The sequence below is a fragment of the Amblyomma mixtum genome, chromosome 6 (assembly GCF_055824585.1).
Source record: "Amblyomma mixtum isolate Tamu chromosome 6, ASM5582458v1, whole genome shotgun sequence".
NCBI classification, from domain to species: domain Eukaryota; kingdom Metazoa; phylum Arthropoda; class Arachnida; order Ixodida; family Ixodidae; genus Amblyomma; species Amblyomma mixtum.
In genome coordinates this window covers 122653952-122671310 of record NC_143017.1, presented here as the reverse complement: position 1 = coordinate 122671310, position 17359 = coordinate 122653952, and the positions used below count along the sequence as shown (strand labels likewise).

The 17359-nt window shown below is 47.2% G+C and overlaps 1 protein-coding gene across 1 annotated transcript; it reads right to left on the bottom strand.

Annotated features, from left to right (window-relative positions):
• Nucleotides 1–3048: 3048 nt before the first annotated feature.
• On the bottom strand, nt 3049–15265 carry LOC149340250 (uncharacterized). The gene is made up of 7 exons (XM_089551082.1): nt 15088–15265; nt 12523–12662; nt 11777–11850; nt 10932–11035; nt 9436–9489; nt 8497–8935; nt 3049–3157 (listed from the first exon to the last, which is right to left on the bottom strand). Exons 1-7 carry the CDS (start codon nt 15263–15265, stop codon nt 3049–3051), a joined length of 1098 nt encoding a protein of 365 aa, XP_089407208.1.
• Between the last annotated feature and the right edge of the window lie 2094 nt (nt 15266–17359).

Here is a 17359-nt window from a genome sequence, read left to right as displayed (position 1 = left end):
GAATAAAAACCTAAGGCTGAAGTATTTTCCAAGTATTAATGCGTTATTTTTACCATTTTATGACAAAATTCTTAACTCTAGAGCGGGTAGATGATTTTTAATTAGGCGTTGAAATCATCTAGAACTCGAACAATTAAAAAAAGGTAAACTCTGGTGGATATTTAAAAAAACCGTTCAGGTTTCCTTTGAAATTTTCCTGGAAGGCCTTCAGTACATGGTAAATCTAGAAAAAGGAAATGTGCTTATTGTTAAACTGTATAATAAAGGACTGCATAATAAATTTGAAACTAAAATTAAAGGCCTAATACAGACCGTATTTTGTTCAGTTACCATTGTTGGATTTTGTCTTTAAGGAGAGCAGCGCTCATGAATTCGACTTCGAACTGAGCAAATGTGGTTGCGTTCTAGTAAGCACAACGGCAGAGTGTCAGAAAATACCTTGGAAGCATGTTTTTGCGCGTAAGTGCTTTTTAATACTTCGAAACAAGAATACGTTTGCTTCTTCACGTGGCTTCTGTGCCTCTGGCTAATGGGATTTAGAATTTGGCCCTACTTGAAAAGTATTTCAACGCAATTCGGTTTCGAATCAGATTCATAAAACACTTAGGTCAAACTTTCACAGCCTTCAGATCGACGATTGCTCGTTTAATTTAACTAAAGGCGAGCGAAATGGTATAATTGAGCATTGTGCCTCTGGTACTCTAAGATGAGCCAGAAAGCTCCTTTATCCCAGAAAAAAAGAGGCTTCTGTTGATATGTCCAAAGCTAGGGGTGGCTGCAACTTCGGCAAGGACAAGCGTTGCCGAAATGACATAACTTTCGCCACGAAAAGAAACAAAACTATTTCGTAGCGAGCACGAAAACCTAACGGCAAATTCGGAGTCGATTGAAATGGATAAATAGCTGCAACTTCTTTATTGGTATTCAGATAACTTTTAAGGAAGGCCACTGAATTACTCCCCTCAAGTACACAACATCTATTCCAACAGTTACGCATGAAAGAAGGCAGAGCTAAGTGTAAAAATGGGAGGGGAGACTTAAGCTACGTATTAATGGTAAGACGCGATAGAGTTGACGGGTTAATGCCAATATATGCAGAATCGGTCACTCTCTTCTTAACATTCATCGATCCCTGGGAGTCCTCATACCCCTCCTGGAGCAGTGGTGCAGCGGCTAAGCGATGCGCCACTGCCCTGGGATGGTAGGTGCTGCCACCGGTGGGGCTTGTGTTGCTCTTCCCGAGCGACCTCTCGCGACGAATCATTAACTGCCTCCAGCCACTGCGCAGTTTGCTCACAATGCGGTATGCAGGTTGTGAAGGTTGTGATGACGCCACAAGGTCACGTGACCTAGGTGGCCCATCGGCCTCCTAGGTTGCTTCTCTAAGGACTTTTCGTGAGTTTTTCGTTCACGAGGCCGACGAATTAAGACGCCGGATTTTCTGCGACACAAGTGCTTTACCGCTCTCGCGTTAAAATATAGTTTTACATTTTCGCGTTTCCCAGTACTAAACAGTTGGGTTTTCGAATTCAGTCAAAGCGTACCATTGGGGAAAAAGTTACCGTTCTTCACATGCGTTTCCACCTCGTGAAATTCGACTCGGACATGCGCCATTATTTCCGACGAACTGTTTGACGAGCTGGCAAATGCGTGGCTGGCTCCGTCGAAACCTGGGTGCAATATGCATCAACAAAACGTGTTTATTATGCTAAGGCAACTTTTGCCGACAAAAGGGCTCCCAGTTGCATTAAGAACAAACTAGTTTCATATCACACATGAGGAATATAATATAACAAAGCTAACGTTTCAGGCCACAGGGCACAGCAAAAGATCGAGCAACGGCGATAGTCTGCTAGTTATCAAACACTACACAATTTGATCTCGATTGGAAATAAAAGCTTTACACCAGTTTTCATCCCTTGCTAACTACAATTCACGCTCTTTGTGAAAACTAAATCGCTGTTTTTTTGTTTGTTTTTTTTTTGTCGTGCAGTATGGCTCTCGTTATGCATCGCAAGCGATCAGTCTCTCTTGAAGGTAATAGAAACGCCCGTCCTCACATCCGAAATTTAGAAATTCCGCGCATGTTACAAGAGTCGCACTACAGAAATTACTGGACGCTATTCTTTTGACAAAAGTTGTTCACGGCGCTGGAAGCGCGGTAGAAATTCGCCTCAGTTTCAAGCAGCACACTATCAGCGACAATAAATCGCTGCATGTACGCGGTAGCCTTCAATAAAGAAGTGAGAGCATCAAAGGGAACAGCTAACGGTTGAATTCCAGAACTGAATTTTTAATATCTCGCATACTACGATGGAAGTTCGCGCTGATAGCTTCTGCTGCTGCTGGTACTCTAGTGGGCCATGGCAGTAAACATTAGGGTTTTTTCGGGCAGGAAAGACTCAAAACAAGAGCTCGTATAGCTATTATGAACTTATGGGTGGTGTTATGGCAGAAACACTTGCTGTAAAGGTAGCGTTGGCAAAACTGCACACTTCATGCACTCAGCAAATATGGCGTCTCTTAACGAACATTCACATTCAGAAGAAACCTTCCACAGTTGTGGCAGTTTCATAACTTGAAGGTATTCCTGAGGTACTTGCCAAATTTGGAAGCGCTGTCAAGATTAGTAATAAGGTTGATTTTGATTCTGGTCACAAAGAGATAAAGGGACGTGAAAAAACGGTAATATATACTTGTGCAGTGATTATGCGCTGCAGTAGATGTCGGCATGTACGAAGTCATGCAATCCTTAAGAGACTCGAGCGGATTGAAAGTACACATTCAAGCATCACTAACCATCAGCGTCACAATTACTTGACAACTTGTATCAGGAAAACCTTTCGAGGTGAAGACACGGCACGACTGCTGACTCACGCCGCAAGATGGAGGCCAGGTTTTCGTGGTGCTGTGGAGAAAAGCACGCCAGAGCGACCATATGGATGTTTCCAAGTATGCCAGTTCACCGGGCCTATTTGGCAGAGGCGTGCAACCGCGCAACATAGCCTCCAGTGCTGGAAGGCAACCATTCGACGGAGTACGCAAGCATCAGTTTATTGGGAGAAGATACTCGGCGTATTGTGTCGGAGGACGGGTGCTCGAGGACGTCGTGTCGTTGTCGTCGTAGACGTAGTAGTACTCGAACACCTCCTCGTACCTACGATGAGCCAAAATGCATGCACTGTGTGAATAACCATTCGGTGTCAAACGAGTCCCGACGTAAAAAGCTGCCACGACATTATGAACTTGAAAGATCAAGATAACTAATGTAAGATGTCAGCCGTAAAGGCCATTTTTTTGGCTGTGGTCTCCAAAGGAGAATGCAGCCAACTGGTACGTATTAAACCAACCTGGATGACACTTCAAACACTTGTCAGAAGCTGCTGCCTTTTTAATGGAAGAGAAATGCATTAAGCTTCACCTGTGTCGTCGCCGCAAAACCGCTTAAACGCAAGCACGCAAAGAAACGAAGCCAAGTTAATTAAAATGCATTACAGAGAGCGATTAAGCATGTGAAGGAGTTTCCGCATTGTGATGCGCTAAGCCCTTAATGCAAACTTTCGCGCGTACACTGAGAGCACGTTAATAATGCATGAAGCGACGCAAGTCTATTCGAAAGCTGCAGTCAGGATTGTGGTCACAAAGGTGGGTAAGAGGTCAATTATCGTCTAAGAATCCACTTCTTACGAAAAAAGAAGTGGAAAAACATGAAGTTTCTGTCTATGAAACAAATTTCACTCTCTCCCCCAACTAGTTCTTTCCCATCTGTTACGAAGAGAAAACTGTGTCTACTGCCTTGACACATTTTCGATTTCGTCGCATGCGATAAATGTGCACTGTGCTGTCTGCTGTTCGCGTCACCGGCATAGAGCAGTATTTGCTGCAGTGTACATGAGAATGCGTTCATGGGGACTAGTGCCATTAGACTACCAAATTGGTTGCGTTATCCTTCAGCTGTAACAGGAACATTACGGCCCGAATGCCGCGAATTCATTTGCAGTGTCCATTCGGCGCACGTAATACTAGCAGCTACTACTACGACGCATGATAAAGGAGCAGTTTGAGCGGCTCAGAACGTTGCAAAAGTTTCAGTGAGGCATTGGGAAACAAAAACAATCAAGCAGGCAAACAGGCAAACGAGCCGTGCTTTCAACGACGCTATCGTACGCCCGTTCCATTTACGAAGCGCGCCGCCAACACGGGGCAACGCCCCATCAACAGCCTCTCGTGCGGCGCGCTGTCTCGAGCGAAGTGTGTCGTGGATCGGCGCACATATTCACGTAAGCTTGCGGATAAAACGCCTCCGGCGGCGTCTTCGACGACACGGCGATGCGGCCGCCCGCACCGAGGACTGGACCGGCATTGCGAGGGCCCAAAGCGGCTCAAGGCCAGTCGTCTGACCCAGTGCCGGCAGGTAGCAGGCTAGACAGCGGATAATCGAGTTCCTTTGCCCCTATGCCGACCCAGTCCTGCTCTGTCCGTGTCTTTGAATGCGTAGTGGCTAGGTGCTTCCAGAACTACCATACTAACACAACGTTCTGACATGTCAAATGGTTTGTTTGACAGATTATGCAAATGGACAACCTAGGAAACCGGTAGAATACTGATTAATTATCCGGTCGGATAAACTGACGCCAGCAACTTTACTCTAGAAACATGTTATGTACTTATCTAACAAAAAAACTGACGCGCGTTGTTTGGCATGTCGTCGAATGTGTGCCACACAGGGGAGGCTAAAGACGTTCTGGTGCAGGGCAGCCATTACTATTAAGTAGAAGGCGACCGTCAGACGTGACAGTTAATTTCATAAAGCCTTACCTGAACTCGTCACCGTTGATCAGACAACCTAATGAAGAGGTAGGGTGAAAGTTACCTGCAAAACAGTTCTGTCGCCACCACGGGAACAAAGCAAGTCCGCAGCGTGCGAACTGGTCGCCTATGCCCTCAATGGCAAGGTTCAGAGGCCATAAAAGGTGCCATTATATTGAAAAGCTTGCACATTGGATACTTTATACTCGACAAAATTTTCTTATGGTTGCAGCCCTGTCGTAAATCCGCTGCCTAAGGCGCAATTGCAGAGTATCGGATGGAAGAGTTAATGTTAGCGTTTGGACATGAAAGCATAAAACAAAAGGCTGCGTCTCAGATGGCCTTAAAGCCGCAGCATGTACTGATTACTCGCTTGAATTTTATGTTATTTTTTTATCATGGTCGCATTCTGAAGATTCTGAAGAACGGATGTGCGTTAACAGGTAAGGTACCATTTGGGCTCCCGCACGAGATTGACCCCTGAAGATCCCGCATTCAAGGCGCACAAAGTTTTAAATTCGTAGGCGTTGTCAGTCTCTGTGCAAACTCCCGGAAACATGTTCAGTGTCTTTAATTCCGATACAACCCGCTGCGGTGTCTCAGTAGTTATGGCGGTCTAAAGCTCAGCACAGGGTCACGGGTAGGTCCTGGAGCCCGCATAAAGACAGTCCGGAGCCCTTCACTGCGACGCCCTTCGTAGCCGCTCTCTCAGCTATGACAGGTATAAATTGATTGAATGTTTGAGTTTGAGGGATCTGTAGAAGGATCTTGGTTATTCGTTTCCAAGAGAGCCTTGCATTATATATATATATATATATATATATATATATATATATATATATATATGAGCCAATATACGGACTTTCTTGCGCTATTTCGAAGGTGTGCAGAACGTTCGGAGACTGTATGTGCGTATGCGCGTGTCGCAGCTGCTCACAACGGTCCCGCAAGTGATTTGGCGAAGCGCAGGGTGTGTTTTCGTAAAGGTCTGCATCTATTTTTTTTTTCACGGTACCTGAAGAACTTTCATGCCTTTTCTAGAACAAATTACTCAAGCAAAAGCTTAACTGTCAGCGCGGTGCTAGAGTGAAGTTACAGATGTTAGCAGGCAATCACAATTAGCGTTTTTTCCTTTCCTTCCGGGAATAATTTTGCAAAGCGTTGAATGTGAATAGAACAAAGCACGTGAAAAAAGCCATCATCTTACCGTGAGAACACCGGTGGCGTAACATCCGCATTCAAGACGAAGTCAAGTAATTAGGGACAGTCACCGCGTTCGTTAGTCCGCCAAGTGCGTACAAGTGCGTTTGTACGGGACTCAGCGAAGCCCACGTCGTAGCGCAGTGCGCGCGCCCTCAACACTGCTATGGCTCCACTCAAGCAGGCCTACTGCACGCAGGCCACGAGTATATTTCGCCAGAGTTTGCGAACGCTGCCTCCGCAGTCAGCGGGCGTCCTTGACGTGTCGGGGCGATGCACGAGCAACGTTCTTGTGATCTGATCGGGCTGGCGCAACGCGGCCTCATTAGGACCACGTGTCACGCAACTGCGAGGATTTACTTTCCATGGTGTGAGCACGTCACTACCCGCTACGCGGCAATTCGTCTGTTGTACAGAACTGAGGCTCGTTGGGCTAGTTGCTTTCGCATAAGTTGGTTTTTCGTTGGGCTAGTCTCAGCTCTGTGTGTTTGCACTTTTTCATTTCTCAATTCTGTTTCCACGCTGTAGTACGTGCTGTACAAGTCGGCAGCTGGACGTACTTTGACGGAAAGACAATGTAACGTATGCTTACGCCACAAAGCTGTGGGGCGAGGTATATGGAACTCTTGTTTTTGGACGGAAGGCTATGAGTTTGTTTGCGTCATTATTTAAACGTGCCACGACATCTAAATGAGACTTTTGCAGGTAGCTTTCATGGAGTGCATGATTTTAGGATTGCTAACTGTATTCCATGCCAATGACCTGCCTCGGTGGCATAAGGACAGTGATTGCCAGTTAAAAAAAAAAATACAGTTCTAAGGTACGTCTTGGTCAAATGTTTAGGGGAATCCCCCAAGGTGGAGTAAATTTGTAATAAGGGAATAATTACTCATTGGCATCCACCCAAGCGCAGCCATACGGCTACAAAGGAAAGCTGTATATCTTTCCTTTGTAGCCGTATGGCTGCGCTTGGGTGGATGTCAATGAGTAATTATTCCCTTATTACTAAGGTACGTCTCCCAGTACGCAAAAAAGTGCAATAAATCGACGGGGGCTCCCGCAATTTCAGATCAGCTTTCACTGGTTACTCGAAAAGTCGAAGGACCGCGCTAAGTCGACAGGAACCACAAAGGTGCTCGCGTCTTACCTAGTGATGACTGATACGAGCAACTTCAAACTCCGTAAGCAGTCGCGCGCATCGCACGGGGGATTGTTCAGCAAGCGCCGTTCAGGCTTCGCGTGCGCTGTCACAGGGGTAACTCAGCGCGTTGAAGGACTCACTGAACCGTTGTTATCACGGTTGCTTTTTCCATTGGCGGGTGGTTTCTCATCAGCGGACATCAGTGTCCTTTCATCGTAGTGCTGGCGTTTCCGTTCTCTGTGCGGCAAATAATTCCTCCCGCAAAACTCGAACGCAGTTCGGTCTCTGCCGACACAAAAACACTTTCCTCCTGCTTAGACCTACACCCGCCGCATAGGAGCAGTGGCTGACCGATGCATCTTGGAAGCCCTATGAGTCCCTGGCCCGGAGGACGCTCCAGATGGTCACCAACCTGATAATTTTGAACCGAGGACTCCACCAGCATCGGTTGATCTTGTCTAATCAATAGAGTTACCTTCTCTTGGTCTGATATTTTTGGTTTGTAGGCGATGGCGCTTGTTCGATATCTAGTTCTTATTCCCACATCTGTTAAGTTTCTCCGTCGCCGTTGTCGTCTCTCAATCTCCAGATGCCCCTTTCACTGACGCACTGCGGAAGCTTCACTTTGTGTAGCCAGTAAACGTCTCCCCAATGCCGTACTTACTTTGTAGTGCCGTTCTCTGATTTTTTCATCGAGAGTTGTTCGTGGTACCATTGGTGTAGGTTTATTGGGGTTTAACGTCCCAAAGCAACTCAGGCTATGAGGGACGCCGTAGTGAAGGGCTTCTAAAATTTCGACCACCTGGGGTTCTTTAAGTGTGTCATTAAGAAGGAAGGAACCTTTAATGAACCCTGCAACAGGGCTCACTATGATACAGTGCTCTCACATTCAATTAACGTGCACTGACACTGCACAGTACACGGGCCTCTAGAATTTTGCCTTTATCGAAATTCGGCCGCCGCGGGCGGGGTCGAACCCGCGTCTTTCGGGTCAGCAGCCGAGTGCCGTAACCGCTGAGCCACCGCGGCGGGCCGTGGTACCATCGCCGCATTAACGCCGCGTCCAGTGTGCTTACCACAGGAGGGAGGGGCCACAGGTTACGTAGCAAGTCATTACCAGTAATTCGGGACAAGCTCTTCTATAGTCCCCTAAGCTGCCCCCCGAGGCGCGTGGCTTCGACATTAAAAAACAGCGCTTCACATGATCCTTGACTTAAGAAAGTAAACGATCGAGTGATTTCAGAACAGAACGTGATATAGGCCGCTAGGCTTAGCGTAACTGGCTGGGGGCTGTCCTGAATTCCTGGTAATGAAAGAAGAAAGAATCCTGAGCGCGCACAACTCACTCGTCGAGGTTCACCGAGGAGTTGAACGTTCCGTTCTGCGTGGAGCCGCCGTCTGTCACCGTGGGTGGCGGCGGCGGCGGCGGCGTCGTAGTGCTGGTGGTGGTGGTGACCTTGGTTGTGGTGGTGGTCACCGTGGTGGTGGTGATGGTCACCGGTTCCGGGATGGTGGTGGGTGCCGCCTCCGTGTCCGGCGGCTCCCACGGGGCCAGCGGAGCCAAGTCGGCCGGCAAGTCTTCCATCGTCTCCCCGGCTGGGGCAGCGGTGGTGGCGGTTGTCCGCCGCTTGGGCCGCTTGGTCCGGGCCGAGTGCCGCGAGTGGCGGCGACGCCCCCCGCGGTGGCCGCCGCCAACCGCGGCTCGGGGCTGCTCTGGCAACTGGGTGGCCGCCAGGTCCCCGTGCGTCGACGAGGACAGCGAGGCAGGCGCCTTGAGCAAGGAGCCTGAGCGATGGGCGACGTGGTAAAAAGGGCGCATGGACATATTTCGCTCAGCAGACCTTCTAGAAGATGTATTTTGCAACAATGTTTTGTTAATGAGCATTTCGCAACTAACCACTCGTTGCGCTATGACTCTATAACATGCCTTGTAACTAGCAAGCGGTATTAGTCCCTGGTTGCTGTATCGAAATCAGATACAACCACTGGGAATCAGACAAAAATAAAAACGAATTCCGCCCAAGTGTCTCTGTCTGGGACGTAATTGCTCTGAACACTCGTAACGGGCGGCAGCGGTGCTCGGAGGTCCAGATGCACAAGCCATTTCCTTATTGCAGAAACAGAAATGGTCATAAAAGTTTTCAGGTTTATACTATTTTCTCTTCAAATTTAAAACGTTTCTTTTAAAAACCCGCCGTTTGCCACTTCTCAGCCTCGGACAAACAATACACAATGTAAAAGCGAATATTGCGGTGTTCATAAATGAAGTAAAGATGAGCACCAACCTGGCCCACTCTTATGGATCCTGTGGGCGTGGCCCACACTCCTCCTGTCGTGCACTGCACAGGAACCGAAGGAGAGAATAAAGACTCCGGAACAACAGCTACGTTTCGCAGTTAGTCACTGCTGTTCTCACGCAATGGTGGCGGCTTCCATAATGGTTGCCTCGCAAAAGCTGTCTCACATGACCATATTTTTGAGACCCGAGGCTTTAGGAATTGATCCGAGAAGTTAGCACCACAAACAGAAGGGAACCAACGAAAAGAACTCTATAACACACGCCCGAGCTTTGGAACCCAAAAAAACCGTTTCTTGATGAGGATTATAATAACACGGCGATTATGTTATGATACTATTTTTTTGTGCTATGCCAATAGATCAAGCTAATCCACGCTCCCGCTATTGCCAAGATCTATCAGCACAGCAGGAGACTAGGATGAAGCGCTGCTTAATAAAAATAGCAATTGCATTTGCTGCCCCACGAACTCAACGGAAGAATCTCTTCGCACGTGGGGTAAATTTGCGGCTGGTGGGCGTTCCAACTCTAATTCGGAATAATATGACTATTCCACATTGGTTGTATTCCATTCTTTTTCCCCCTCTTTGCATGTGGCTCAAGTAACTGCATGTTTCGCCATTGCTGGCCAGTGACAAAAACGGAAAAAGAATGTAGAACGTGATCAGAATAGAATACCTATATTATACATCTTCAACAGCTCCGATGTCGGTCAAGGAAAATGGAATGGAATCGTAACAGAGTAGTTATATTACAGTGGGCTTGGCCAATTATCGGGGTGGCTAGCGATACAATTACAAAGGATGGCTTATGGTTAATCGGGGTTTAATATCCCACAGCGACTCTGGCGGAACGCCGTAGTGAAGGGCTCCGAAAATTTCGACCACCTGCGGTTCTTTAACGTGCACTGACATCGAAAGAATCGGCTAAGTGAATGATTACTATATTTGAAAAACTTAAATTGGGTTTGTGATTAGTTTATTTTACGGATGACAAAATATATTTATTTTGTTGTGATTATAAATCATTTGTACAATCTGGCGTAGCCATGTCCCAATCGCGAAGTTAAGGGGGCGTTCTTTTGCCTCAGTCAAAACCATGGAGCGAACAGCACTGAATAAGGGTTAAAAGAAATAGTTCTATTATCTCGGCTCAGGTTTCAGTTAGATGGAGCTTCGGGGCCTGTGAAACAGTTCTTGTTTTGGGGATTCTGCTCTGTTGTCATCCGTGCGGTGAGTGTCATGTCTCAACAATAGCGCAGGGCTAATGGCGGGGCCTAAGTTCTAATAAAACAAGTATGGAATGTGGCCCTGACATCCAAGTAAAAGTTTTTTGACGCTATCCTTTTATGTATATGTCATCTGGCATAACACTTTTTTGTTGGAGGTACCACTGGCCTTATAACAGTGTCATAGCCTAAAGCATCGCATTCGCATGCAAACTTTTATTTAACCATATGGGCTTGTGGTGAAGTGCTAGGCTTACTCGACTTGGATGCGAAGGTGTAAGAGAAGGCGCAGAGCGCCATGCTGCCCAGAAGGAGGGCATAGTAGGTCAGCGGCACGCCCAGGATGCGAGTCTGGCGCATCCTGCAATCACATGAGGAACAAAAAAGAGACTCGAATCTCTTCATCATGCGCAAGATTGACTCCGATGGACAGAAACACCAACGCAGATGACTAAGGTTGGAGGATGAAACAGCATGGTAGGTTCTAGGGTTTGAGTTGTCTAAGGCGTGAAGTAACAGGCATCCGGAACTCATTGCAGTTAAAAGTTATTTTCTGATCCCACGCATATTGAGCCCCGAAAACTGCAAGTAGGCCCTCGATTACCCGTCTCAGTTCATTTTTAGATATTACCTGCGTACACTGCTCCGCCTGCTTGAAACAGAGTGTTTGATCAGCTCCACACGGTCTCGAATATTAAGCGCTCGAGCTAGCTTAAACACCTGCTTGCGAACGATTCTGAGCACTATTCAAAGTGAGGTACTCTAGAGGCAATCTCAATGGGGCCTCAGGGGTGCAGAACTGCGGTCTGCCACGGTGATGTTTCCTTTATTTGTGTACATGTTATGCGTCGCATTTCTAAAAAAAGGCCTCCTTACAGATTCTCTTCAGCCATACTGTTTTCTTTAGCTCATGTTTAGAGCATGTGCCCAGCCTTCTGCGGGTTTTGAGACAATATCTGTAATATTGTTAAAAACAGAGTCGCTAAGTAACACCGTGAAACTGCTTTCGTAATCTTGCAAAATAACCACCCTGAAAGCAAGCAAATGTATCAATGAATCAACCATAGTCGTCGAGCGATCAATCGAAGTCAGTAGAGCTTACGCTGTCGTGGACTTGGCCGAGCTGCGGCTTGAGCCCGATTCCAAGCTGTCGTCCAGCGAATCTATGGAGCGCCCCTGTAAGACGGGGAGAAAGTTTTACACCTCGAACGACGACACTGAGGAGTCTATCTCCCTGTCCCTGATCACCCTTGTCTTCTGGCTTTCCGTGTCTCACATGCACAAGCGTCATAACAACGTCATGACCTGGCAATGCAAATGTGCGCGTGCTGGTCCTTCGTAACAACAGCTGTCGTGACGGAGTATCACATTTAATGATGCTTCATTCGGGGAATTTTTTGCAGAGAATTCTGTCAGCGAAATTCCGCGAAGAGGGAAGCTTCATTGGTTTTCAAATAACTTTAAGAATCTAAATTTTAGTTTTTTTCTTCCGAATTACTGTCTTTGCCGAACGGGTGATGGGGAAAACGGCCAGAAACAAATACTTTGGTCTAATCTGGGGAATTTTTGGTAACGAGATGGAACGTCATTGATCAATCACATTCTGAACAGGAAGCTTTGGATATATTTGTTTCTTTTTTTCTCTCATAAAAGTTCAAAAATCAAATTTCACAGTGTAGAAAGAATGCGGCACCGTGGTACGCGCAGCACTGATGGAACATGAACTAAGGCTGGATTTAGCCCTATTCTTTATCACCACTGCACTGTGGAAAAATGGTAGTCAGCGGTATACCCCTTTTCTTATGAAGCCAGAAGCGGCGGCACCGGTCTTAGATCCGGTGGCGTTACCTTCAGCAGGCGTCTCTCGCCGGAGCGGGGAGCCTCGCCACCGGGCTCGTATCCGGCCTCCAGCGAGGAGTGTGACGTCAGCGTGGGCATGTGGACGCTGTACAGCTGCTTGCTGTGCCCACTGACCTCCGCTGACGGAACTGTCTGCAGTGTGGACAGAGACATGTGGCAAAAGGTATATATACAGAAAGTCGTTCATACATCCCTAAGCGCGAACTTGTTTACGGGCTTGAACGTGGTTTTCCCGCGACCCCGTTCATTGTTTACGCACTGTTTCTATGTTGAGTTCACTGAGGAGTGCACATCCCTAGCACCACATGACATTGGCCCAACACTGGAAAAGGCTGGTCCTTTGTCGCTATTGACCAACACATTCCCAGCATTGCGCAAGCTCAGTGCTGCTTGGGGTCATGTGCTGACGCTGCAAGTAAATATATTTTAAAAATTATTGCACTATGTCCATACTGCGGCACGCCAATGCTGTTTTTTGGTTATGTCCTGTCTTAATGCATTAATGAATCTGACGTATTTCGTTCACGCGCAGGTAATAAAAACAGACTGAGGAACGATCATCTATCTACATAGTAATATGTTATCAGGGGCCCAAAGAGAAACAAGCCCTGCATAACGGTTTTTATCCTTACTCAACTTCCTGGATTCATTTTTTGTTGTATACCAGCCAAACATTAGCAGCAAAGAGCTGCGGGTTCGCGTTACATCGGTAAACCTGCCATTCTCGCAGTGAGGATTGAGGCCATGAAGCATGATTTCAAGCACTAAGGCAAGAATTGTGACCGAGACGAACTGGTGCCGATGGAATAAACATAAAATGCGGCTGATGGTAATGGAGCCTTCCATGCAATTTTAAGCTTGTTTATTCCTGCGAACGAAAAGATCGAGATGCTTATGAACAAGAGCCGGGTCGCGTACACCGTTAACTCGCACTGATCTTTAGGTTTGTGTTTTTAATGTGACAGCATTAAAAGCCTCATCACGGGGAAAATGTGTCAAACAATGTGAAAGCGACGTAACCAGACCAGATAATTTTCATTGGCTGGGGAGAAGTGACGTCATCAGATGGCTAATTCTCATTGGAGGAAGGGAACTGACCAGATAGGAAGTGATGTCACTTCCAGTAATAGCATCAAGCATTATTCGCGAAAGAGCGCTCCGTACTGCAGCATCAAGGTACAACGAGAGCAACGAGACGAAGCAACGTTCTGGGTTCTGCCATTGTCCGCGCTGCGCTAAGTCAGTGAAGAGGCTGCTGTTATTGTTTCCGAGTGGAAGAAAAAAAAAAAAACTGGTGGTAGTTCCTTCGTCACGAGGCGTCTGCCTTTATGAGGTACAAAGGATAACAGCGATCTCCTGCAAGAATTTAAAATAATTGGTTTTTCTTGTCTATAAAACAAGGAAAAACCTGCCTTTCCTGACAGCGAACTCTCAGTCCTGACGCGTCTCTTATCCAGAAAACCAAGCTTATTTTTATTAACGAGAATAGTCGAAGAAAGGCACGCAAAGATTCTTTTGCCATAGTTGTGATTGTTTAATTTTCCCCCAGCAATTCCTATGTTTACCAGGGGCGGCCTAATCCGGCCTAACCCACTAATCCACGGCCTAATCCAAGGGGCGGCCTAATCCACAACATCATCCTGTGTGAATTGGAATACGCGGGGTATAGCATGCGGGACTCAAAGTTCCCAAGGCTGCACATGGACCACTTATACGTATTGGAGTGCTGCGGATTTATCTCGATCACATGGGGGATTCTCTATGTTACATCGCACGTCGCAGAGCACACGGGCGCCTCACAGCGCTTGTTGTATCAAACTAGTTCCTTCGGTCTCGCGTAGCCGCCGGTGGTTCCGTCGTCCCGTCCACATTTCCCTCTCTCCCACCAGCGTAGGAAGAGTCAGAGCAATGAGATAGATAAGTATATTCTGAATCATGGACAAAAGTTTACGAGGTGCAGCAGGTCTGCGGAAAAAAAAAAAAAAATCTGTGCGCTTGGGCAAAACAGGCCAGCGTAGAGCACTGAAGCACGAGGGGACAGATGTGCTCCATCCTCTGAAAAAATACCAGCTGACAGACTAGTGAGCCAACGTGTAAACGATTTTTTTTTCCCTCGAATACGCGATCCTCTAGGCCACTCTACTCGGACTCCACCCTCCGGCGAAGGCTAACTTGTGCAACTGAATTCAGTACGGAAGCCCTGGCCCGGGTCATGATGCAGAGGACATTCCTCTCACTCACGAATCCGCCCAATCATTCATAGGATACTGCGGCTATTCTTAAGTCTATCAGTGGCAGCTAAGTGACAATGGTAGTCGCACGTGACATCATAATTGTGTTAATCACTTCGCTAGGATAGCGCTGACCAGTAAATAAATTTATAGTCTGAGGGCAAAGAGGGCATAATTTTTTTTTTCCATTCCGTTTCCATCGAAATGGCGCCGCCGCGGCCTCATGTAAACTAGCATAAGTGGCTTTCAACTCAACAAGACCTTCACTAAGCGCACGCCCTCAGCGACTTCCGCACACAAGCAGCGAAGCTGTGCTGTGCACTTGCCTCCGCAGTAGAAGGCTCCTGCGTCTGGGACCGTCCCGAGGCCTCCAGGCCCGGCAGGAAGCGCAGGAACTGCGCCGCGAGCAGCTCGGGCAGCTGCTCCGAGGGGCTCAGGGGCCTCCGTGGTCGGTCCCTGCGGGAGCGTCGCGGGGTCTCCTCCATCCTGTCGTACTCCATCGTCGGCAACCCGGGCGTTAACACAGGCAAGACCTCCCCGCTTCGAGCAAGCGTCCGGTGAGATTCAAACACTGGTCGCTCGCCTCGTGACCCCGGCCGCAGGAGGCCGCCGCGCGCTTCGCCGCTCGAGCAGGGCGCACCTTCATTGCTTTTGCTTCTTCGCGTTACATTCACGAGTGTTTGGGCAAGTGCGATATCAACTCCTTATTTTATTGCATCCAGTTTCACACGTGGAATTTAACTGTGCTCTTTGGCTTGAGTCACGTGCGGGAAAAAGTCTTGAATAGCTCACAAATTTGTTTTCTATGTCCCTTTTTGTCAAAGACCAATTGCGCTAAAATTCAGCTAGTATGTGTCTTTTCTGCAAGAGGGAGCACGAAGGAGCAGAATAATGCAAAGAAAAACATTTTATTCACATCTGGCTTAATATTAGCATGCGTACTCTTCCTGAGACATAACTGCAGCGCAGAAACTACAAACGCATCAAGAAGGAACAGCTAAACACAGACAATCGGTGGTCTTCGGCTGTTTCTTTCTTATGGGTTTGTGGCTTTCGCGCAGCAGGTATATCTGCAGAAAATTACCAAACTGCCGAAAAGCTCGTCTTACTTATGTGTGTACCTTGACTCAGTCAGCGCAATTGAGAAAGTAGTAGTGAGTGCCTCAGCGGAGGAATCTCTCTATATGAGAACAAAAAAAATTGTTCATGTGAAACTGCGCTAATATAAGGCTGAAAGGATTGGGAACCAAAGCTTACTGACAGTAAAATGTGTAAGCTGTCGCTCCTCGCTGAGAGGCGCAGGAACACTAACTTTTCGTCTTGGAATCCGGGTCCTTGAATCCCAGCTTTTCAGGTTACAACGCTGAGAAAGTTTCCCGGCGCCGAGTAGTTTTCACTAAAGCTAGCCTCGCGTGGATGAAATTCAACTACGGTCGAAGCAGTTTTTGCTTCCCTGTTCGACGACGATCTCTTGGTCCCTTTCGCCTTCGGTCTTGGCACAAACTGGCTGCTATTGTCCGATTGGGCCCATTTCGCTGTCATTTACGTCGCGCCGTAAGAGACAAATTATCTTGCTCCATAGCACCAATCAGGAACAAATCGGAGGTTCTGCTGCCCACGCATCAACTTGGTTGTACTAGTCACCGAAGTCACCGGTTACTAGCCACCGGGTTCTAGTCACCGGAGAAGTAAATTTCAGACGAGCTGACATTTTGAATCCTGCTCAACGGTCTCTAACAGTCCTCATTGAGCCTCGAGAGATTCATTCCATGACTTCTCAAGTCTAAAGGTTCCTTGCGTAAACGAATTCCTTGCCGTAAAATTTTTCCCTCTAGAAACGCCATTGTTAATGTTGTGCCAATTGCGGAACGTTGTACAAAAATGTGTACGCGAAAATGCGTCCTTCAATTTCACGTGAATATATTCCTTACGCGAAAAGGGCTCCATAGATGTAACTTATGTCGTTAAAATGGTCGAAAACTAATGCAAGGGTAACCATAGATCATTAAGATCACAATTAAGATCACCATGAAAATTTGATTTTCTAAGCCACTACGCTGATTCACCGTAAAGGGGGCGGTCGGGTTGGTTGGTATCTCATTCGGAAGGCATAGAGCATTTTCCACACCACGCCTCAAACGGGAAAAATTCCTTCAAGGAAGAAATAAAACTTTACGGCGTACAAAAATATGCACACAGTGACTGAAGGAGACATTATAAATCCAGATAAAAATCACTGTCCTTCCCTTCCACCAGTCACAATCTTCGTAGACAGCATGCTCAAAGACAACAAATCATTCCTTTGTGCCAGCAGCCTCCGCTATAGATCTAAAGTGTTTCAAATTAAGACCCAATTTTGATCGCGGTTTCTAGTAGTGCACCAGTTTGTGGACATCCCTAGGCGGCCCCTCAAAATTGTCGACGGGAAGCCTTCGACAATCACTATGCACATCCGACGTAAACTGATTACAATAAACTCAACTCTACTGGTCAAGATCACCGACAGAACAGGCTTCAGGGCGGCAATGTTGACTGCGGCAAGGCTGTGAGCGTGCGAGGCTCACGCCTACTTCTCGGAGAGCGCGACAAGCTCT

Coding starts and splice junctions, on each gene's coding strand:
- LOC149340250 (XM_089551082.1), bottom strand. CDS start 15,265: ATGGAGTACGACAGGATGGAGGAGACCCCGCGACGCTCCCGCAGGGAC. Junction 12,663..15,087: donor GCCTTCTACTGCGGAGGCAA/GTGCACAGCACA, acceptor CACTGCAGACAG/TTCCGTCAGCGGAGGTCAGT. Junction 3,158..8,496: donor TCCTCGGTGAACCTCGACGA/GTGAGTTGTGCG, acceptor GGCTCATCGTAG/GTACGAGGAGGTGTTCGAGT.